The following is a 24,439-nucleotide window of genomic DNA, read 5'->3' on the forward strand; positions in this document are numbered from 1 at the left end:
CAGCTCTGGGAAGTCATGTGGAAGCTCATGGTGCATTGGGAAGCAAAAGTCCAGGTTCCTGATATGTTCTGTTCTTAAGCCAACTTATGCATTTGAATAGTTAATTGTCATCTGCTTCTGTAACATGGGCCTGGTTATTTAGTTCCAACATGCACGTTGCTATGTGATCATCCATGCCACCAATAAAGACAGAACCAGTAACTGTGCTTAAGTTGTTACCATGAAGTGGTTAATGAACACCTGGCTGCTCCTTTCAACTCATTAACCTTGGGACCCAGAGTAATTTATTTCACCTCTCCGAGCGACAGTTTACCTGTCTGTAAAACAGGGGTGCCCTTCGCTGTATTTCCCTTATAATTTTGCAGTGGAGAGTAAACACTGCAATGTTGATAAACACTAAGTACAGCAACTAGCCCATAAGAGATCCTGATCTCATGGTGGATATAATTATTGCTAACATTTCTATGGCCTTAAAGACGTTATTAATACATTGTTTGCGGGTAGTTTTTATCGCGCGCTAACAGGTGGCTCTACTTCTTACAGTCAACGTAAAACGTATAAATACGTTTCCCGCATACAATGTGTTAAGGGTAAAAACAATGAGTAGCGGCAGCTCATCCCAGGCGAACACCCTGACTCTGTTCCCAGGCCTCTTTTTCTCTGGCTTCTCAGTGAGCCAAAGCAGTCCAACCTAGGCTCATTTCCCCCCCCCCCCAGGCCATTCCTTGTTTCACTGTCCCCAGCTTTAATAAACATCCTATTAAAAAAAAAGAAAGTAAAACCATAGCGACATAGCTGTTAGCTAAAAGCAGTATAATAACTGACTAAGATGGACTGAAAGCTTTGTTCCTCAGCACTTCATTTCAGTATCTGGCCACTGAGCAAAATCTCTTCTCCAGTAAGACACTCTCACATCCAAATCTTTCAAAGCCAGAATGATTTGAAAACCATAGTTGTTTTTTTTTTTTTTTTAGTTCTAACCTAACTGCCTTTCTATGGAGTCTTGGTTATCAACAATTCCCTCATAAAGAAAACTGCCACCTCCTCCACTGTTGTGGGTACCTGCTAATGCCAAGTGGGCAATAATCAATTTCTCCATTAGAGACATATAAATTAAAGGTTTTACTTTTCCTCACATAGGTAGCTACAAAGTTCAAATATCATTTTGCATGCCTGCTACTTAATTTCTCCAAAATTTTGAACATTCATGGCCTTTATTTATAATCATCACCAACATAAGCTGCTCCTGCCACATGCTTAGCACCTTGATCACCCATTCGCAGAGTAAAGGGTTCAAAATCACCCACAGAAGGCTCTTATGACTCCTCAGTGTCACTTAAGTGTCCTATTCATCAATTATGGAACACCCAATTCACTTTCTAAAATTCCACTATGGATACTCTTCAGGCTTAAGAAAGATGTAGTAACTTACAGCAATTTGAGGGACATTTTCTATTGTAATTAAATAAAGATTAAGAATGATGTCAAGAAGCAAATTAGGATTAAAATCTCATTTGGCTTCAGCCGGCATAACCTTGTCTCGTTCTAACGCTTAATCACATGATAGCTGGATTTGCTATGCTACAATCTGGTGTCTGTGCCAGTAGAAGATGGAAGAGAGTCAGATCCAGGATGCAAAACTGTAGGAGACAGGAGGAAGGGTGAGGCAGGGCACTGGGGTGTGCCATGCCAACACTGGTTCAAGGTCAGCTTAAAGACAGAGAGGGCCTATCTTTGAGCTCCTTCAAGAAATGTTTTTATAGTTATCCAGACAGGCTATGTCCTCCATGAGATAACCCACTGACAAAGAGTTGCTCCCCAAACAACTCTGCCAAACGTGGTTAGATGCTACACGTTTCTCTAGTTGGAAAGTCTCAGCCAGTGTCACTGAATCAGCAAAAGGGCCGCCACCTGTAGGACCGGGAGCTGCCATGCGTTGTCACAAGACATTGCATGAGTCGGGTCCTGGATTTTATTCGCAGAGGTGATTCTCAGAGAGGTCAGGGGACATCATCTGCTTCCCAAACATTCAGCAAATTCAATACCGCAGCGGGAACTGCATTGGGTTTTAGGTCTGCTGTCACCTGTGATGACCACAAGAACTAGTTGCTCAAAGGTCTCAGTCCACCTGTGTATACTGATGTTTCACTTCTGGAGGAAGCACTGTTCATGTATCATTTCTCTCTTCTCACCTCCCCAACCACCCACAACTCCACATTCGCTGCCACTCACTTCCTTCATACCTAAAGCACTTGCTTCTATTTCGGGCACGATACCAGGGCATTCTTCTAATCGCCATGTCATTCTCTCACCTTGGGGTGGCATTTCCGTGATGAAGTGGGAACACGGGACTAGTCAAAGGCACCAGGCTGCCATGGAACATGGTCTAGTGCTCTCTGAGATGGGGAGGACTTCTGTGTCCCTAAATTCTCTCTCTCTTGTCAAAAGAGATCACATGTTCTAAGGACACCTGAAGCTTGCTCCTGAGTCTGCTGCCCAGTTAACACATCCATCTAACTTTCTCAGCCCCTCACATGGACCCAGAGATTACAGGTTTCATGGGTTCCAGAACATACATAACCACATTCCTATACATCAACTGCACTCTAACACAAGACTGAAATATCTGTGTAGAAAACTGTCGCACAATGGCACGAAACGAAATTCAAAAATATTTGTATAATTAGCATATGCACCTTTCTCCTCCTAAAGGCATTAGGGACCAAAAGTAAGACTTCACCATGGCCTTTGGAACAATAGCTAGAAAATGATGAATAAGTTAATTCTTTGATACACATTAGCCAAAGAAAATAAGATAGTGCAGAATGCAAACAACACATTACTGTAGTATATATCAAAACGGATAACACAGTTACCACCAGATGATAGAATAACTTTTTCCAACACTCAGAGAAAAATGTACCAAATGCTCTTTTTAAAAACAACTAAGTTTTTGAAACCTTTCGTTTTCTTATTACTGAAAAGGCATAACGTCAATTCAGAGGTCAACAGAGAATGTTTCCCAAACTGGCACAGTGTTGCAACAAGACAGCGTCTGGTTAGATGCTACACGTTTCTCTAGTTCCTCTCCCACAGCCTTCAAATGGCCACGAGGCGAACTGAAGACCACATGGCTCTCCCAAACACAGAGGAACATAAACATTGCTCCAATCTGACAAAATGCTGCCGGTGTCAGCCTGAGTGTTGTTGGGGTGGCTGTTACTGGTCTTAACCCTCGGCAAGGACTACACTTCCTGTCACAGCTTATAACAATGGCACATCTTCTGTGTCTCTCTCACACACACAGCTGTAGCTATTATATACACACACTGAGTGCAGAAATCCGGTGACAGACGACGGAGCAGGCATGGATGAGCAGCCCTGGGTGGGAGGCACTGCTCTCATGAGACCTACTTACGGAAGGAAGGCAGGGTCCCCAGTCCGGCGGTCTGGTCTTCAGCAGGACAGTGAGCCCTGCGGTGCGGTCAGCAGGAGGGACAGACACCTCCCCCCAGCACCGGTCCCTCAGCCCTGCCAGGCCGCTGCTGCTCTCTGGGTCCCGGCATCCCGTTAGGAGTGTGACACAGTAGGGAAAGAGACCGGTTCACTGTGAGACCTGCTACTCACTCTCGTACAGTGCATCGGCCCCCCTTCCCACTGCACAGTGGCTGCCGAGCTCCGGCCGGAGGCGGGTGGCCCTCGGGACAGGGCACCGCGGCGTCAGAGTTGCACCGGGACACAGGCTGCAATGTCGGTGGCCTCCTTCTAAAGACAGGGCTTTGCAGGGCGGGACAGCAACAACCTGGCGTGGTCCCCTAGCCTTAGGGACTGGGGAGGAATTCTCTTTAAGTTGAAATAGAGGAAAAAAATAAAAAGGTCTGAACTAGGAAGATAGGGGTATGGTTGTCTCTCTGCTTCAAAATAAACTAAGAGGATTCCAGACTCGTTGGTGGACACTGCGCTTAGCATGCACGCCCGGGATGCTGAGTGACGGGGCTTCACCTTCTAGTACCTGTTACTTTCCCGCACAGAGTTAATCAAACGCCCCGTTATCTTCTCCGGGAAAGGGCAATGAGCTGGTTTAAATCGCTGCACTTGAATATTCATCCGGAGGGGACAGCTGAGAGATTTACGTGCAAAAGGAAGTGGGTTAGAGGAGGAGATGGGAGACAGATTCCAAGTACCTGCTTGCTGTGCTGTCTGCGGCAGCTGCTGGCCCCTCTGAGCACTGTACTGAACCGAGGCCATGGGCCGGTACTGCTGCGTGGTTGAGGTAGGGTACTGACCAGACGGGTAGTAATATATGGGCATCTGTGGGAGGAAGGGAAAAACAGCAGGGAATGACAACTGTACATTAAGTTTTTTAAACGTAAAATATATTGTCATCTTATGACATACTTGTAGTAGATTATAAACACAGCCGTCAAAATCTTCTCCAAGTTTAGGCGGGTGTACATGCTACCATCCCATGAAGAGGGGAAATCGATTTCCCATGCCCTTGAATCTGAGCTGGCTCTGGGCTGTAGTATATTCAGCCCCACGAGGCTGAAATGATGACTTTGAAGACCCCTTGAGAAGACTTGCAGCTCCCACTTTCGTGGGAGGAGCGCCCAGGCACCAGGACAAGACTTCTGGCTACCCAGCTGGAGAAGACTGGGGGCGAGCAGGCACCCCCGTCAACAGGCTACACCAACGTTCTAGGCATGGGGGTGAGGCCATCTGGATGTTCCTGCTCCAGTCATGTCGCCCCAGCCAATGCCATGTGCAGAGAGAAGAGCCATCCCTGCTGAGTCCTGTTCAAACTGCTGACCTAGTCGTGGTGGTTGTTTTAAAACACTGAATTTTGTGTTTTATAAAAACGAAACAAGTATGCATGACAAGTCAGACAAAACTGCCCTTCAAGGTATTAAATAGTTCATTCTCTGCACAAGTTGAACGTGTTTCCATGTCTGCCCATGGACTGCATCTCAAGAGTTCTTTTCATTGGTCCATAGTTGAGTAATCAATTTTAAAATGTTTACTAAAATGATTTAAAATCACTATGGGTTATAACCTATACTTTCATCTTTATTTCTTCTAAAATAGAAATTCATGGATGTCCAAACTGATCATGAATAATGAACACCTGTTTTGTTTTCCCTATTCCTCTTTCTATTTTTAAGTCTATTGAAGGGGGAATAAAATGATTGCTGTTGCAGACATACCAGGGGCTCTGAGCTGTCTTTGCTATAGCTGTCCACTAACTGAAATTCCTTCATGGAGGAAGGACTTTTTTTTTTTAAACCCTTAAATTAAATATTCTTCCATCTCTTCTCTTTGATAGCAGAAATGGGTCAGAACACTTCTAGGCTATTTTATAGTAAAGTATAATTATATACTACATGATTTTTCCCAACAATTATGCTTAACGTATTTAATTTATTAGCAAAATAATTAATATATTAATGAATCCCTTTCTCCTATAACTTAAAATTATTTTTCACATCTCCTTAAATCCTATTAGCAAAAAGATATCCCCGAGAAGGCAACTGAAGATGAACTATTAACCACTCAAAGTAAAATGAACATCTGAGTGAAAATTATTTCATGGTGGAGGGTTTTGCCTGGCTTGAAAAGAAAATTATTTATTCAAGATATAATGGCGGTGAAACAAATGATAAGAAGTTGACACCTTAGTTGAAGCAGCTCATCCAATACAATATTTCATAATTAGGATGGAATTTGCTTGAGATGTGTGTGCCTTGAAAATGGACCAACAAATGCCTCTCTGCATTTCACATCTTGACAGTAATCACTTGCAATATTCTGCAAGGGACACCCAGGAGAGCCCCCGAGATGTTTGGTGGTGAATAGCAACACATCATCAGTCTTTGAGAAGACAGTAAAAATCAGTGATCTGTGGCGTCATACATGCTCCAGTCAATTAAATATGATTAATGGCTACTTGTGAGAGCACCAGTGAGCTCAACTTCCCCCTGGAGAAAGGGAAGGACACAGTGGATGCTGGCTTAGCTTCCTCCTTTATGTTACTGAGGAGCTCCTGCCTGGAGCACCAGGTTTGCTCCAGAAAATGCTTTGAATCCACAAGAAGGGAAAGAATGAGCTTGGCCGGCATGGCTCGGTGGTTGAGTGTTGACCTATGAATCAGGGGGTCATGGTCCAATTCCTGGTCAGGGCAAATGTCGGGGTTGTGGGCTCGATCCCCAGCATGGGGCATGCAGGAGGCAGCCAATCAATGATGCCCTCTCATTATTGATGTTTCTCTCGCTCTCTCCCTTCCTCTCTGAAGTCAAAAATATATTTTTAAAAAATAAGGGAAAAGAATGAATTTCCAAAGCAGCACCCCTCCCCCCAGCAGGCTTCCTTCTTGCCCAAAGTTTCCCCCTCCTAGGCAAGCCCGTGAGCAGGGCGCCCCAGGGAAGGCCTCTGTTTACCAGCGGGGTCTGGAAAACAGATGTTTCCCACTGTATCATGGCCATTTGGGTCAGTTTCACTGAACTTCCTTCTTGAGCCCCAAGTCTTTGCACAAGGACAGACCAAGCCCTGCAGTTGGGGAATACACGTCTGGACCAGAAGGACCTGGTGATACTCCACATGCAAAGATAGGGGTCCACGTGCACTACAGGTCAACTACATACAGGTCACAGGTGTGAGAAAAAGCATGCTCACCTGTGCAGGTGGAGGCTGTTGCACAAATCCCTGTGGGGAGGGAGGGGCCTGGAGGACTTGTTGAGAGATGGAAGGTCCAGAGCCTGAGAACCCGCCTGTGGGGAGCTGTTGGCCCGTGGAGGCAATGACATAGCCGGGCTGTTGGTTAGGCTGTGGCATGAGGGATGGTGGGTAGACAGGGCCGGATGGGGGCTCGGGGGTCTCTCCCGAGGACTGCCTGCTCAGGTTCATCTGACCGAACTGTGTTGCCACGTCTTCTCTCTGCAAGACACAGAAATTAAGGGGGAAATCAGCAAGACCGGCTTAGGAATGGGAGAGGCAGACACAGGCCACATGCTTGTCCCTGTGGGAGAAGCAGGCATTACACATTGGAAAAAAATTTAAAAAAAGGAATTTGGGGTCCAGAACAAGAGAACATACCAAGAGAAATCAGATTTAATCATCCCAAGGGACAAGATGACAAACAATTTGACCCAAATCTCCCTCTTGCAGTGGAAACTATTTTTTTTTTTTTCATTAAGGGCTTGGGCTCCTCAGGATGGTGCTGAGACAAGGAGGGCTTGGTGTTTTGTCCTGAAGGGCCAGCTGGTCTTCCCAGCAGTAACCACAGGATCTGTCTCTGGGGAGAGGAAGAAGGACCCATGGTCATGGTCACCCATGGCTGCTGCAAAGATGGAACCAGGACTGGCACCAACAGGCTGGGTGGGACCCCATTTGTTTATTAGGGAGTCTGCGCGCACTGGCCTGGCCTGAGATTTAGTGGCGATGTTCACTGTAATTGTCCAGAAGGACCTAGTACATGGAGGGAAAGTGAAGTGGAAGTTGGGGGATTGGGATGTGAGAGGAACAACTGTATCAGGAGCTGAGGGTGATGACGGTTACTATCTCGACACTGACTTTTAGGTATTTCCAAACCGTCACACCAAGTTGGATAAGTTTCTGTGTTTCTGACTTCTGATTCTGAATGCATTCAATTCCTGTTAGCTGGTAAACTCTTTACGAAGGTACCAGATTGCAGAAGCACTCAACGTGGGGCAGGAGACAGAAAGAAAACCAGGATTTTGAAGATAGGTTGCAAAGATGGAATGAGACCTTCACACACACACACACACACACACACACACACACACACACACACACACAGTCATAGTCAGCCCAGGGCACCCACCCAACATCAGCCAGCCCTACACAGGAACGTGGTAAAACCAAGAGAACATGAGCAGAGAAGTCAGACACACAGAAGTCCTACCATGGGGAACTGCTGCGTTGGAGACACAGGCAGGAGATGCTGGGGAGGAAAAGAAACTGCTGGATATTGCACTGACTGGGAGGAAGCCTGCAGCCCCTGGACAGACTGCGGAAAGAAAAAGTTGATCAGGTAACAGGGAAGCATGGGGGTTGAAATCCCATGAAAGGCTGTCATATCTGAAGCTTACAACCCCCCCCCCCCCCACCCCGCCACACACAGGTCCTCTTGGCTCCATGCACTCCGGAGCCGGAAGCCGGCCACCCGGGAAAGTGAGATCCATCCAGGGCAGAGGCAGGCAGCCTTGAGGGAGGCTCGTCTGCTCAGCGTGAACATTTTTGGCAGAAGGTGCTGCTACATGTTCATGCTGTTGGTTAGATCCCCTGGGTCTAAAAATATTGCCCCCAAAATACTGCAGGAACTTCCCCCATGCGAAGATTTTGCTGTTTTTGAGCCATCTGGGTAAGCCAGATCAAAACGTAAGCAGAGCAATTTAAGCTACAATAAAAAAATCTACCACCTTCAGGGAGATTTGCCAAAGAAATCTACCACCTTCAGGGACTGAGAAGTAAGGACATAAATACTTAAAAGGAGGTTTGCTCCAGCAAACTGCCTGGAACACTTCAGGTTTCATGTGTCGCCCTAGGGCCTAGGCAATGGAGGGCAGCTCTACGTCTCCAAGGCTGGTGTGAACAGCCAGGCCACCTTGGAATGAGCTGATTTCTATTCTTCCCACTGATTCAAAATTGTAATACTGACTCTCTGCAGGCACGAACACTTGTTCTGTGTTGGGAATGGGTGAGCCAGATGATACCAAGACCTGGGTGGGAACGTAAGTTCGGTTCCCAAGAAAGGCTCCCTGATACATAAAAGCAGCATCTGGACCTAAGAAAAAGCTCATCATGCACTCTCTCTAGTTCTATATCCTCCCCAGGTAAGTCATTGGATGGGGCATCGTTTCTGTCTAAACTTAAGGATCCAGGTGAGATCCTGTCGACCTGCAGCCATGGACTCCAGGCTGCCAGGTTTTACTTAGAAGAGGATGGAGGGGGGACCGATGGAGAATATGCCCCCTTCCTGGCGCACCGCTGCTCTGAAGACCGCAGTCTCTGTCTGGGACCCCATCCCCCTGCCTCCCAACCAGCTCCTCACCTGAGGGACCAGCGGGCCCGCCATCTGCGGCTGCGGTGGCTGCACCTGCTGCTGCGGCTGAGGAGAGGGCTGCTGCCGGGGCTGCTGCTGGGCCGGCCCCACCACGGCGCCTCGCAGGGGCTGCTGGCTGGCAGGGGGGTTGTAGATGGCGGGGCTTCCATCGGGATTCACAAAGGGCTGGCCTGCAGTGGAGTCAGACAGAGCTCGGTCCGGGTGGGCGCTCAGCTCTCCTTTGCCAGAAAGAACCACGCTGATACATGCGAACCAGCCACCTGCCCAGGCGGCGTGGCTCAGTGGCTGAGCATCGACCTATGAACCAGGAGGTCACGGTTCGATTCCCGGTCAAGGCACATGCCCGGGTTGTGGGCTCGATCCCCAGTGTGGGGAGTACAGGAGGCAGCCAAATCAATGATTCTCTCTCATCATGGATGTTTCTATCTTTCTCTCCCTCCTTCTCTGAAATTAAAAAAAAAAAAAGCAACCTCAGGTAAAGAGGCGAGGCAGTGGGAATCCAGGACACCCCGCCTTCACCATGGGAAGACGTGGCTGTTTTTGAGCCACACGCGACGTTTGGTTACACGTTATTTACCAATACGTTTGTTTAGCTTCCCCTGGCCTTGTCACCTATTCAGTATCATTGTCATTTCCACAAACATATATTCAACAGAACATACCACATCCATCCACGTGCTTCCCTGAATAGACGCGTGGGGGAGTACATGAGTTTAGATTTTAAAGGTCATGCATAATAAACTTATCACGGAATCAGCTTCTAATGGCACAGGGAAAAGAGGTATTTTGCCTGGTGAAACAAAGGCATAGCTCACTTTTTTATTGCGAGTATTTGGGGAGTGTTTTAGAGTTTACAGAACAGTAGTACTGGAGCCTCATCTTGACTCTGTGAGGAAGGAAATGAAAGCCCTGCAGAAAGATGATAGGAATTAGGAGCTGAAGGGAAGAGAGTCAAGGGCAGCAAACGAAAGAGAAAGGGGAGGGGGGAGGTAAAAGGGAGGACCAATAGGTTTCCAATGTGGCAGGTGCAGTGACAGGCACCTGATATGCATGACCTCAGCTCTTCCAACAACGCACAGATATGCAATCTCACCTGACTGGAGACAAAGAAATAAGGGCTCAGAGGGAGCAAGCAACTTACCGAGAAACAAACAACTACAAAAACAGTAACTGAGAGAACCGGGAAAGGCCCATGGTCAGTGTGACTCCAAAGTCCATTCACTCTGCATCACACCCAATAGCTGAAGCCCACCAGCCACGTCTACATAAAGAGTAGCTGGTACACTGAGGTACCATGGGAAAGATCACCCATCACTGGAAAGTAACAAGCCATGCACGAGAGGTAGGGGCCCTGTTTCAAGATGAAATCACACCCAGGACTGGTAGATAAAGAATGACGAGGATCTGAATATGGGGCAAGGAATTGGCAAACTGTGTGTGTCCTTCCTTCCCTTTTCCATAACCCCCACTACCCTATGGGAAAGGGAGCAGTGGGTATGTTTGTCCCTAAGCTAAAGCCCCCAAAATATTCTCTAGGAGTCTGAGCGAAATGTCTGGGAGGAGGAGGACTCCCAGCATGAGGCTGGTGTCTCCAAGGAGGATTCCCCCTCCCCCGCCTGCCTGGCAGAGGCAGAGGCAGCTTGCTGAGTTCTTCCCAAGCACGTGTCTACGGCCTCTCCTTGCATTGCTCAGTGTGCAGGGCTTGCACGAGCATCTGATCCAGGGAAGGGGCATGTGATGGCCGAGGAAACCAGCCTTGTGCTTTTGTAACGTATGTGAAGAACCACCAAAGATCACCAGCAATGTGAGGAAAATTAGCAGCGGCAACCACCAGAAAAAGAACAGGGAGGGAAATATAAAACCTGACCCAAAGGAAATGATAGTCTAGTGCAGGGGTCCTCAAACTACGGCCCGCGGGCCACATGCAAATACAAATATTGTATTTGTTCCCATTTTGTTTTTTTATTTCAAAATAAGATATGTGCAGTGTGCATAGGAATTTGTTCACAGTTTTTTTTTAAACTACAGTCCGGCCCTCCAACGGTCTGAGGGACAGTGAACTGGCCCCCCGTTTAAAAAGTTTGAGGACCCCTGGTCTAGTGAAAAAAAAGCTGTATGCTACTTAACAACAAAGAACCAACTGTTCTCAAATGATGTTAATTAGATGATGTTTGCTAAGTGAAAGAAACCAGTCCCCAAAGGGCAGCGACTGTATAATTCCAGTCCCATTTCATTCAAGATCATTGACGAACGCAATGGAACTCGGAATAGTGGTGTCTCTAAGGGACCATGAGGGACGCTCCTGGGAGACGAGACATGCTCTATGTCTCATTCCAGGTGATGCTTACGCAGGTGTTCACATGTGCAAATATTTGCTAAGGCCACACGTCAGATGTGTGCAGGTCATGCCCATCACCTATGCACTCTGTAAATGACGTAAGAAAGGAAACTGGGATAGGTTGGCGAGGCAAATGCTGGTGGTGTAGTGAAATCAAACCAAGTTCTCACAAAGGACAATGGATTTGACTTCAGCTCAGTTAGGAACTGTATGGGAGCTTAGCATTCCCCATCATTACCAGGAAATTTCAGCCCAGATGTGGTGTGTGTGTGTGTGTGGGTATGTGTGTGTGTGTGTGTAACAAGCAACTTTAAATGCTGCATGTCCATGGACATAACCTGCCTGAACTGATAACAGTTTCGTAACCAATCACACATGCTATGATGGAAGCAAATGTACCAGAATTATATTCACGGAACAATCACTAAATCGAGTGGCATTTTTTCCTATTGTTCTTTATGGATACTTGTTTTCCTGTCACTGTCATTTAATTTTATCTCTTTTAAAAAATAGCTTTCTTCTGGATTTTAAATCTGCAATCCATTCCCCCCCCCCCCCCCCCGCCCCCGCAAACCAGCAATTTTGGAAAAGATGAAAAATAGCTTAATTTCCAAAAAAAAAATTCTATTAGGCCATTTAGTGTTCAAATCCTTAGTGCCCCCACCTCCACTCCATTTTTTGTATCTTTAAAAGAGGAAAAATTTAGGTACCTAATATTTTTTAAAAATCTTCACAGCAACTTTATATGAAACCATTTTAAAATTAGTCTATGTGCTTATAAAAATACACTAACATGTGTCTACCATGTACTTGGTACAAACATATACACAACAATGGCAAACTAAAAGAAAGAATCTATTCTACTCTACATGACTTTCAACATCCCTGGGAAGTGTGAAAAGCTGAGCATAGTTAGGGTGAATAACATAACTGCAGATAGGTGTTCTTTTTGATACAGTTTAGATCCCCTGTTTGAAATTTTCTCAATATGCTGTAGACCAGAAGAAAGAAATGTTTCTAAATAGTTACATAGGAAAAGAACTAAGAATCAACTTGGGTAGAGAGTAAGGGCACCTTCTTCTGGAAGGAGAAGAAAGTATAAAAGATTGATTTGAGGAGAGCTAAAAATAATGGAGGAAAATGAAAGAGGTGAGGTAGATGCCAGGAAAGAGAGCAAATGATTTCCTAAGAGAGCAAGGATGGGTGACTGTTGGTTTTCAAGTTGGGCAATGATCACCTCTCTGTGTTCTACCATTTTCACCACCCAGATGCAGTGATCACTGAATACCAGCAGTTAGTTTGAATGACAGCTGAAGTCCAAAGGGGACAGAAAAACTAGCCGACCCTGGGACTCTCCAGCTCAGAAGAGGTCTTCATGTCAGGACCTGCACTGGCATGCCCAGCAGGCCCTGGCACGTGTGTTGGCACCAGTATAGAGAGTGCAGTCACAGAGGTGAGCCCGTGCTGTGTGCTGCGCCAGGGCTGAGGAAAGGTTCCGTGCAGAATGCTCACTCCTCTCCGATACATGACATCAGGTGAAACATGTCTCCCTCTCCTCAGCAGCATGGATAATGTGTAATAGATATTATTTCACTAATATATACTTATTGAGCCCTGCACAGTGACTAAGACTTTGTTATCCATTCCAGGATGCAAAACCAAAAATAAAAACACAACAAAATATGACCCATCGTCCCCAGAACGAGCTTATAAATATGCCGGTATCAAGAAAATGAACCCGTGGGCAACTGATACAAGAAGCAAAGTAGTCATGTGCTCTTGGTTCTTAACACCAAGGTGTGTCTACCATGTACTTGGCAGAAGGGTATATTTATTTTAAAAGGAAAAAAGGGGGTGAGAGAAAGAGATTTTCCTTTCCTAGGGTTTAGAAGGTGATCAATCTATAATAACAAAAGCGTAATATGCTAATTAGACTGGACATCCTTCCAGACGACCTTCCGGACGAAGCTGGGGCTGCGAGGGCAAAACCCCTTGCACGAATTTCGTGCACTGGGCCTCTAGTCAGATTATAAGGGAGCTGGTGATTATGGATAGGCAAGGATTCATCCAGATCTTGCAAAGATAGGTTTAAATAGTAGCACACAGAAACTTCACAGGGCATTTAAGACAAAGGTGGGAGTAGTTTGGGTGAACAGATGCTAGAAGTCTTGTGAAATAGAAAAAAAGGAGAGGGTCACGGAGGCCCATTGGGACCACGGGGCTGTTCAAAGTGAAGTCCCTGAAGGCAGCCCTCACATCACACAATCATGCACCTGCACAGATGAAGGCAAAGCAAAGTGGAATGACAACCTATCCCGGCATTGACAAGTACTTGAGGGATGCCAACGGCAACTGGCATCTCTGGATAGCACTGAGTTGAAAGAAAATAGCCAAACAAAGTTGAGTTTCTGCTAGAAATTTTTTAAAGGAGGCTGATTCCAAGAAAGATCAAAGTCAAGGCTCAGAACAGGCTTGCCTTGCAAACACGAAGACCTAAAGAGAAGTAACTTTGAAACAGAGCCTCCAGATGCCTGAAAAGCAAAGGAAGAACAGGCCCAAGGTCCTGAGCGCCGAGTCTAGGGCCAGACAAAATGAAAACTTGTGGCTGTATCTGGGGAGCAGCAAGAGCCAAATATTTAGTGCCTAGCAAGAGCCAAGTCAATTGTGCTGACAAAGGAAGTTTCGTTTTTGTTTCATTTAGAAAACATGACTGGCAGGCACTTCGTATTTTCAAATCATTGCTTGTCTTACTCCTGCTTAAAACAGATATTTCATCAATCCTAATTTCATACTTGAGCCACATTCTCAAATATAAGACATTAGATGGAAAACTGCTCCCTATCCACCTCAATATATATTTGTGTATATATGTATGTGTGTGTGTGTGTGTGTGTGTGTGTATATATGTACACACACACACACACACATACATATATATACACTGAGTGGCCAGATTATTATGACCGGCCAGATTATTATGACCACCCCATCAGTACAATGAAGTGAATTAGTTATGCAAATAATAATAATAATAAAACCTTGAGAGTATTTGCTTAGGAAGTTTTCAATATTTAGTAATTTTGAAGTGTCAATGAAGTACTGATGGGGTGGTCATAATAATCTGGCCACTCAGTGTGTATGTGTGTATAATGGGAAGTTGATAATATTTCAATTACATGTAATTATTGACCACCTGTGCCTAAGCATGGTGCATAAGACTAATTTGTTATCCAATCTAGGGAAGTAAAAAATAGCCAAATATGGTCTCTTTCCACCGGAGCATATAAATGTGCTGGTAACAAGGAAATGAACCCCAGAAAAATGGACATAAGAACCAAAGTAGTTATATCCTGTTGGTTCCTAACAGCTAGGAATTTCTACTAGGTATTTGGCAGAGGATGAGAAGTGTGGATTTCATTCACAGAAATGACAGAGAAAGGGGAGTTCCAGCCCAAAGCAGGCAGATTTCCAGTTTCAGTAGTAGAGGCCTATAAGAGGTTAGACAGGTAGAGAGACAGACGGTCGTGAACATATACACACAAAACACACACACACACACACAATTATGCACATATTTTCAATTTACAAAAACATTCTGTAAAGGAAGCAGCATCATAATCCACCTTACATCTCACCACTCAACCATAGTATACAATGTATTAGTACATTCTCCTTCTTGTCTAGGGATATTTTAAGGTCTAGCAAAGTGGTTCTCAACCTTCTGGCCCTTTAAATACAGTTCCTCATGTTGTGACCCAACCATAAAATTATTTTCGTTGCTACTTCCTAACTGTAATGTTGCTACTGTTATGAATCGTCATGTAAATATCTGATATGCAGGTTGGTCTTGGGCGACCCCTGTGAAAGGGTCGTTCGACCGCCAAAGGGGTCACAACCCACAGGTTGAGAACCACTGGTCTAGCATTTGTCAGATCAGAGAAGTGTGTATGGCAGAGCCTGGTTAGATCCTGTTCCTTAGTTAGGATCCATTCTGAAAGGAGAGATTTTGACAACAGCTCTAATGACTCCATCCGATGAATAAGAATTGGGGCTTGGCACCAGAAAGAGCTTACTTTCCTTTTCTGTAAACAAGATTACAGATGATAATATACACATACGCATGCACAGCCACACTGTCATTACAAGTAATATTCTCGCATTCTACCCGAAAAATACTCCGTTGTGCTTTTGTGAAACACTCTGCAATTTGGCTGAAAATGAAACAATTCAAAACGAATGCTGAGTTTTGTGCTCTTGTCTGCAAGCCCACCATCTCAATTACAAGGGAAAGAATTTAAGCCAACAGAGTCAGATCGTACTTCAATCAGAGCCCAGAGTAGTGAATAGGACGCTGGTTTTCTTTTAATTTATTTTATAGTGCTTACGATGATCCAAATAAGATAAAGGCAATCTAATATTCTCCTTAGAAGTATCTAATCAGAAAGCTTTCAAATGGTTTTCAATAAAATGATTATGCCTTCTTTTTCCCTAAAGCTGATGGCATTTTCAAAACGTCTCAAACACCATGCCTTGGGAATGTGCCATATGTTTTCATGAAACTGTGGCAATTATTCAAGTAGCTCTTTTACTATCATTCTCATGTTTCTCTGAATTTCCTAATTGCTGATAGCACTATATATGTTGGAAGATGGAGTCGGATCATTTTTATGAGCGTCACATCCGGTTTTGCATTTTCAAGTTTAGCACATCGAAGAAGTACACTGCAATAACCTAAACCAAACCTCAGATATATTTTGAGACAATTCAATCACTGGAAAGGCTTCTGAGGAAGTGACGAGTCAAGGTCAAACCTTCCAACCCAGGCTCTCTCAACCACTGCACTGCTGACATTTTGGGGCTGCGTACTCCTGTGTTGTAAGGAGCTGACCTGTGCCTTGTAGGATGTTTAGTAGCACCTCTGGCCTCTACCTCTGGCTAGTAGCAGCCCCCTCCTCCCCGGGTCATGATAATCAGAATGTCTGCAGATATTGCCAAATGGCCTTGAAGGCATGGGCAACATTGCCCAGCATGGGAAGTCTCCCTCATAAAGCAAATGCTCATCTGTCTGTTGGCTCAATGCTCTGGGTCTATGGAAGTTAACCAAATGCTAGAGAAATGAAAAAACTAAGAGCCAATAGCTTTTTACCTTTGAAGAAACCATAATCAGGAAGTTGCCACTTTTCCACACTCTACCAAAACCAGTCTAGGCCTCAAATCTCTAAAATACACAAGAATTTGCTCTCTGTACCCTTTTCGCCGCTGATGTGCCTTATTCTCCAGTAGGAACTGGGGGACGTGGCAAGGCCAGGAATATCCGCTACAGTTAAGAATCCATTCTGCATCCCAATGAATGTCTCACGGTCGTGAAATATTTCGGATGCAGAGACGTTTAACATCATAACAGGCTATGCATGGATTTATTCTGAGAAACACCAAGTTTCAATGAGTGTATCCCAGTTCACCACTCACTGATCTCAAATCTTAGTTCCTGGGAAGACATGAGAAACACCGTGGTCAGTGATGAGCGGACAGAGAACAGGGGGCATTTCTGGGAAGCATCTATGCCTATATACCTATATCAATACTGATAGCAGTACGGAGATATAGGTTGTAGCAACAGATCCTAAGCCAAGACTCTCTCTAAAAGTACATGCACCAAGCTCTCCTGCTCAAGAATCTATATTAATAAAAGGGTAATATGCTAATTAGACCAGACGTCCTTCCCTACGACCTTCCGGACAAAGCCGCGGCGGGCGGGGGCTAAGCCCCTTGCATGAAATTCGTGCATCGGACCTCTTGTTTTCAAATAACTGGCTAGTAAAATTCTAAGACTGAGCACGAGAACAAACTTCTGGTCTTGCGTCCCTGCCAAAGCAGAGGAAATGATACACGAACCTGTGTGCGGATTCAGAAGGATGCTTCCGGGCGGGATGCCTGTTGCAGCTTCCAGTGGAAGGAGGATGTAGCTGGTGCTGCCTGGACCGACCTGGCCCCCCATCCCACTCTCCGGGTAGGGCACGCAGCCAGGAGAAGTGGCTGCCACACCCGGGACCAGGGGTGTGCTCTGGAGAGGCGGATGGGTGCGGGACAGCGATCCCGAGGAGCCGGCACTGCTGGACGACTCAGAACCTACCACAGAGATACAAAGCGACACGTCATTCATCAGAGAGAAGAGGACAAAACCCACAGCTCTGGGTCTAAATGCTACTTTAAATAATCCATCATTCAAGACTTCGAGGTGAGTGCTGCAGGGCAGGAATAATGAATGCCCCTCCCACATTTTGGGCTCATATTTTTTTTTTTTTTTTTTTTAGAATATCTGAACCTGAGAGTTATGGTTTATTACTTTGCTGGGGTCCAACCCCAGCAGGTCCAGGGGTCCCCAAAGGTGTGGACGGAGTCAGCGAAGAAGGAATGACACGGAGACAGCGTTCAGTTGATCAGCAGCCTAGCCAGGTTCTCTAGCCAGGATCTCCAGCCAAGTTCTGGTCTGGATCTCCAGGGAAGTTCTGGTCAGGATCCAGCCAAGTTCTGGTCTGGGCTCATATTTCATTGAGATATCTGCTACACAGTTTTCAGATGTGTCAATTTCCTTAAAAACGAGATTAAGAATGAACACTCTCTTAGCCTTCGTACATGCCCTTAGGGTGATTGACTGGTAAATGGTACCCTAAAGCTCTGAACTCAGTGCCTGAAAACTCCCATCACCCCGAGTAATTAAAGCCATGGGAACGTCTTACTGGAGTTATGAGACTAAGATGACTGAAATAGAGCTTCAAGAGACCAGTTTAAGGAGGAGTCCTGTGATATGCTACTCATACAGATGGTTCTTAAATACTGGTGCTTCAACATCCGCAAAGGTAAAATGTGAAGGCACAGAGCTGGAAATAATCTTTCCCCGCAGATGTGAGTAGAAGAAGTGGATCATTCCTATTGGGAGTGCTTAAGCTGCACTGTAGTTCACATGTTTGCAGAAGTCTTATTAATATAGCCAACAGGTGGACCAAGGTGGGTTTGGTCTTCATGACAATCATGAAGCATTCTTTAAGTGACACAGAACAGTTAAGTCATTGGGCATGCGTGGGGGCTGTGGCTTTCTCACCTGTAGGTGACTAGGTCAGTGTGCAGAAGCTCCCAAGGTGGAATCTAGCCATAATCGTCTCCCTCTCCTTTCTCTGGGACAAAGAAACAGTTGCTACATCCATCCCATTAGCCAATAGGGCCCTTCACTGCAACCAGAGTCAAGTAGCTGTGGGGACCTTGACCATGACTGTTCTGGGCATCAACCAGATTATTAACCAGAGCTTCCAAGAGAAAACACACCAAGCAATATTTCAATATCTGTGAATTTAAGCCAATAAGTGATTTGGATGCTGCCATAGATTGCAAGAATGCCGCACAATACCATTTTTAAATTATTAGCACACGCTTTTGACTTTGGACATGAAAAAACGCATTCTTCTATGGCATTAAAGGTTAACATATACAACACATATATTCACCTTGTTTTCAAGATTCTAAAATGTACCCTTAAACTAAACTGGGATTCTTTGAAAATAAGGGATAGGAATGCAGCAGGCCGCTGCAGGGAAGAGGGGCCAGTGGAGAGGGCTGGTTTTTGAGGAGGAGGATAGTGACTTTTCTTGAGCATTCAGTATGTGTGAGCACCTGGATAAACCCTAATAATAAGTACTATTACTGCCTATATGGATAGGGAAATTAAAGCATAGAGAAGTTAGGTAACTCAAGTGGACTCACAGAGCTAGGAAATGACAGAGCTAGGATTTGTTCTTGGCGGACTAATAAAGATTTAACCAGTACCTAACTACCCCCTAAAAGCATGCATATGAGTATACCATGGACTACCACAGATGTTCTCAGTTGGGAATTTTCTCTTTTTCCATGACATGGTTCTTAATATTAATAAAGTTTCAGATTAATTCAGGATGCTCCAACTAACCAGTTTAAAATACTAATGTAGTTCTAAATAACATGAGGGGGGAAATAAAGGACCTACATAGAATTTTGAAAATGCTAGGAGTAATTCTGAGACCACCTCACTGATATTACGACCCAGAAATCACAGCCCCAGTGCAAACTGTAGAGTTTGAGGACTTGCCATGTATGATCTGATGTTGCAGTCCAAGTTTGACACTAGTAGAGACTCAACAACAACAGTAATCATACAATAAAACGTCTGACCCCCAACATGTAAGGTCATATAAAATGATCATGCCTATGTCTGGGCGGAGGGGATACACGGTGAGAAAGAGCTGGAGCCAATGAGGCATGTCAGAACTCTGATTTGAGGTGTGAGCTAGGGAGGACTTGGGAGCCATCCCTTTGAAATGAGAGCAAGAAGAATAGTGCCCTTGTCTGTCAGCTTCTGTGGGAGGGTAAGAACCTGACTTTGATAAACACCAAGTAGCAAACACAGATGGTGCAATCACATTGACCAATCACCTCTCTAACGTCATCCAGCACTTTCCACCAGCTCACTAATGCTCTCCAGCCCTTTGTTTCAGCAGGGTGGAGTTTAATCTCCCTCCCCTATTGTTATAGTCTTAACTCCTATTGCAATAATTATGAGATAAAGTCTTCCTTGCCTGTTTAACTCATCTGATGCAATTTTTCTTTTTTTAAGGACCCTGAAACGTAAGTGTTCTTTTTCTGAATTCAAGAAAATGTTTCCAGATCCAGGGGTCAGAATTCAGTATTACAGGGCAGAAGAAAATATCTAGGATGCATTAGTGTAATGATGAACATAAACATGCAGAAGAGGAGTGGCAGCAAGAGGAAGTGTCTTGCATTGGCTTCAAAAATACTCTTTCAACAATAAATAATGTTAAAAAATACTCTAGGGTATAGACTAGGAAGGGGGCAACTAGAATGGCCTTGCATCCAGAAAACAAAATGCCAGGCCATATACAATAATTAAAACAAAACAGAAGGCTATCTATTTCTCTAGAACAGTTGTTCTCCAGGCATGGTTTCTGAACAAGCAATCTGTGCTCAAGAAATCCTTCACATGATACTGATGCAGCTAAAGGTGAGAACCCCTACTGTGGAGGTCAAGAGGGAGGGATGATAGAGAAATGATGGAGAGAAACAGGGGTCATACTCCTATTCTTCAACCACATCACCACTGCCAGGAAACTGCTGAGGTTGCAGCACAAGCACCATTCAAATTCTCACCACAAGAAGGATGTAATGACACAGTGATGTCATCCACCCCCAAGGGTGTGTGCTGGACATCTGTTAGGTGGCCACGTGCTCCGTGTGGGGGATGCAACAGGGAAAAGGCAGCCCAGGCCCCAGAGACTGTGCTTGTATGTTCACACTTCAGTACTATACTTTCTCCGAAATGTAGAAAAACGCGTTTCCCACTTGGAAAACGTCCTATTATTATCTATACAAAGCTGCAACCGATTAGAGAAGAGCACCTGACATGGTTTCTGAGGGGTAGACGGACTGTTTGCAAGCCCACTGTGCACAATGAGGTCAAAAATTGGAAACTTGTGCTGCTCTGAAGTTTCACGACAGTAGAACTGACAGCTTTGCTTCATAAAAACCCGCTTGGGAAACTGTGAGTTTGTTTTGACAGCCTATCTTGATGCCTTTATTATTATTATTTTACTTTTTTTTTTTTTTGGCTTTCCATTCCTGCACCTTGACAAGCTTTCAAATGGAGACACTTAGATGAGAAAATGTCTGAAGCACTTACAATTTCTGACCATTCTTCAGAGAACATGGCATTTGAGCATTCCTGAGGTGTTTTAAATGTTTCCAAAAACCTTTGCTTTGGAAGGGATTGGGGGTTGGTGCATGGAGAATGCCGATTAATTTAAAAATCGTAAGAGCTCTTTAGGTGTACTGGAATTTTCAAGTGCGCCATTTAAGGTACTTGGTTTCTGCCTTTTAAGAAGATGTAAAACTATTAAACCTTTCTTAGTTTGCAAGTGCTTAAGTGCACCACAGTGGATTTTCTTGACTTCAGTTGCTGCAATAGTGGGATATACCAAGGGCCATTAATTAGAGTTAGAAATCAAGAATTCTCCAATTGGTGAATAAAAATGACAGAAGGCAGGGTGAGCTCACCTGAATCGTTCCAAGAAGCAAGATATGTACATTAAAAGGAGTGACTATGACTAAATGCTATTCATTTTCTGCCTATGTAGGAAAACACGAGATAATTTCTCAGGAGGCATTTGTCAACAACATAATTATGTTAAACGATTAGCATAATGAGCCTGGATTTCATAGAACACCCCCTAGCGTGAGTGTGATGCTTGGTTGGGAAAGTACTCACAGCCTAGGGCAGCCCATGTCCAACCTCTGGCTGGTGTTGCCCATTCACCATTCTCCTCCTGTCTCTGGCCTGCCACTCACCTGCGACCCCAGGCCCTGCATGCACCCCCCCCCCCCCCGTGCACCCTGAGACCCAGGGCCTGCTAGGGAATCCCAGAACTCACCCCCACCCTAGCTGAGAGTCAGGGCCTCCCCACTTCTGAAGTAAAACCCAAACCAAACCAAAACAATGACAGTACATACTAAACTAAAATGGTGATGGAAGGAGACCTGACTTGGGGTGATGAACACCAATACAATATACAGGTGATGTGTTATAGACTTGTACACCTGAAACCTATACAATTTTACTCACCAATGTCACACCAGTAAATTCAATAAAATAAATAAATACAAATAAAAACTTAAGTTCATGGAGTGCTACTGAAGGGTCATCTCTTACCTTCCTGGGATTTTATGAGTTTTTAAAAAATATATTTTATTAATTTTTTTATAGAGAGGAAGGGAAAGGAATAGAGAGTTAGAAACATCAATGATAGAGAAACATCGATCAGCTGCCTCCTGCACGCCCCCTACTGTGGATGTGCCCGCAACCAAGGTACATGCCCTTGACCGGAATCGAACCTGGGACCCTTCAGTCCGCAGGCTGACGCTCTATCCACTGAGCCAAACCGGTTAGGGCTTTATGAGGTTTTTTAAATCATAAATATTTGAAAGTAATTTGTAAACGATGGTGAGAGATTCTTGGGGAAAAGAAGAGTTAAAAATGGAAGACCATGTGGGGTGTTTTGCAGACTCGTGAAGCCCATGGTGTTGATGCTTCCATCAGTTTAAAGTTGTTTCAAGTTAATGGTTCGAGATCTCTCATCATTATAAACTCCCAAAGCCTGCCCATGCAAACTTGAACTACCACACTCAAAAGATCACTATTCACTTAGAAGAAGAAAAAAACACCACCAAAAAAACCCCCACAAAAACAAAACAATAAAACCCAGCTGCATGGACCTGGCTATGTGGAAACTCTAAACCTTTGAGGACCACTCTCTTTATGTGCAAAGCAAAGATGGAAACACTGCATGGCAATAAGCAAAATAAACAGGAACTGGTGCTTCCTGAGGCCTAACAACCTGCCAGGGATCGCTTTGAGTATATTAACTCTTGGTTTTAACAATTACTTTGAAATATTGGTGCTATTATTATTCCCATTTCTCAGAAGAGAAAACTGAGGCTCATATGGGTTAGCTAGCTTGCCCAGGATCATATTAACATCATACCAAAACAGGAATGGAAACAACTAATACCAACATTGCTATAATGTAGTTTTATGGAATAACTCATAATATTAGATTTTTAAAAAGCCAACCTTCACAGGACAGTTGCCCTGTGCACGTGCCTTGGTAACCGTTTTTAGGGCAATCATTGGAATGGAAGTTAAAATAGTCTATTGGGGGGGGGGGGGTTTCCGAGTAATATTCTATTATAACCTACATGTTATAGATGAGGAAACTAGAGATTAGAGAGGTTAATAATTGGACTTTCGCAGCCAGCTAGCCAGAGGCAGTTCTGGGATTTAAACTGCACCTTCTGACCTCAATCTATCCCAGATTCATGGCATCATCATTAGTTGACTCAGAGCCAGAGGGAAGGGCGCCTTTACAGCTCGGGTGGACTTCAGAAAACACCGCGGGACTTAAACCCCTCCAGGGCTAACTACCTGCTTTGGACAGCTTCCCGGTACTCCTGGTACTGGACGTGCTGTCACCCCTGGTCAGCACCGTGATGCCCCCAAAACTCGCCGTCTTGGTCATGGCGGGCTTGAGATTGCGGTTGGAGCTTTCGGAGTCCGTGCTGCTCCAGGCCCTTTGGTGGTCGCACCACTTGAGTTCGTTCTCCGAGCTGCTCTGCCGACTCCCCGACGTTCTCCCCGAGCCATCTCGGTTGCCCCTGGAGCACGGCCGTCAGAGAAAGGCACGGGGACAGTGTTACATCCCAGGCGCAGTCGTGGGCACGGAGTGGGACCTTTCTCCGAAGAGTCGTCTCCACGAGACCCTCCCCGTCCGCCCTCCCCAGCAGACCTGCTGCCTCCCCAGCAGGGCCACACATGCCTCACGGATGGCAGACGGGTCACGCATCACACATAACGTGTCACAAACAGGAAAACACCCAACTGAAAGGCCGCACGATCGCTCTGCCGGTGAAGGAGAAGCAACGAGAAAAACACGGCGGACAACATAATTGGAGACTTCTGTTGTGGAGGGGCGGGGGGGATGAAGTCTCTGGACCCACGTCAACAAGGAATCAATGCTTGGAAACACCTGGGATCTTGAATGACCCTCAAAGCAACGCCCGCCAAGGAAGAGTTTTGTCTCTCCCTTTGGCGTTAAGTAATTGGACTCTGGGAAGTGCACCCAGCTCCAGAAAGGCCATGTATTCATTCATGTGTTTTCTAACGTCATGAGCGACGTGTCTGAATTCATGAAAGCTTTGAGGGACAGTCCAGAAATCACAGGAACTCCCGGTTGGCTGATGGTGAGAATGTTTCCCAGCGATTCACCCTTCACAGGCAGAGGAAAGAGCCTCTTAATCCTTTTCACATGGAAAAGCCGGTGCGAATAACAACAAGGAGAGACTTTCCAGGGGGTCCATGGAAATAACAGACAAACAACAAAAGCTCCAGAGGTGGAATAACACATTTGTTCAAAATTCAAATAGAA

The 24,439-nt window shown here is 45.1% G+C and overlaps 1 protein-coding gene across 17 annotated transcripts in view; it reads right to left on the bottom strand.

Moving 5' to 3' along the window:
* Positions 1-24,439, bottom strand: part of ARPP21 (cAMP regulated phosphoprotein 21) — a 143,556-nt gene that overhangs the window by 41,856 nt on the left and 77,261 nt on the right. For 14 of the 17 annotated variants that reach the window (XM_070391746.1, XM_070391748.1, XM_070391753.1 and 11 more), the window contains 6 exons: positions 23,440-23,669; positions 17,313-17,546; positions 9,068-9,249; positions 7,919-8,023; positions 6,670-6,930; positions 4,185-4,311 (listed from right to left, as the gene is read on the bottom strand). In XM_070391746.1, the coding sequence (XP_070247847.1) occupies positions 4,185-4,311; positions 6,670-6,930; positions 7,919-8,023; positions 9,068-9,249; positions 17,313-17,546; positions 23,440-23,669 (1,139 nt within the window). Of the gene's footprint in view, positions 1-4,184; positions 4,312-6,669; positions 6,931-7,918; positions 8,024-9,067; positions 9,250-17,312; positions 17,547-17,697; positions 18,010-23,439; positions 23,670-24,439 lie in introns of those variants that run through there. The other 3 variants (XM_070391756.1, XM_070391755.1, XM_070391754.1) reach the window with 2 other exon arrangements.

This window comes from Myotis yumanensis, unplaced genomic scaffold (genome assembly GCF_028538775.1).
Source record: "Myotis yumanensis isolate MYYU_CA2020_CCGP unplaced genomic scaffold, mMyoYum1.0.hap1 SCAF_14, whole genome shotgun sequence".
Taxonomy (NCBI): domain Eukaryota; kingdom Metazoa; phylum Chordata; class Mammalia; order Chiroptera; family Vespertilionidae; genus Myotis; species Myotis yumanensis.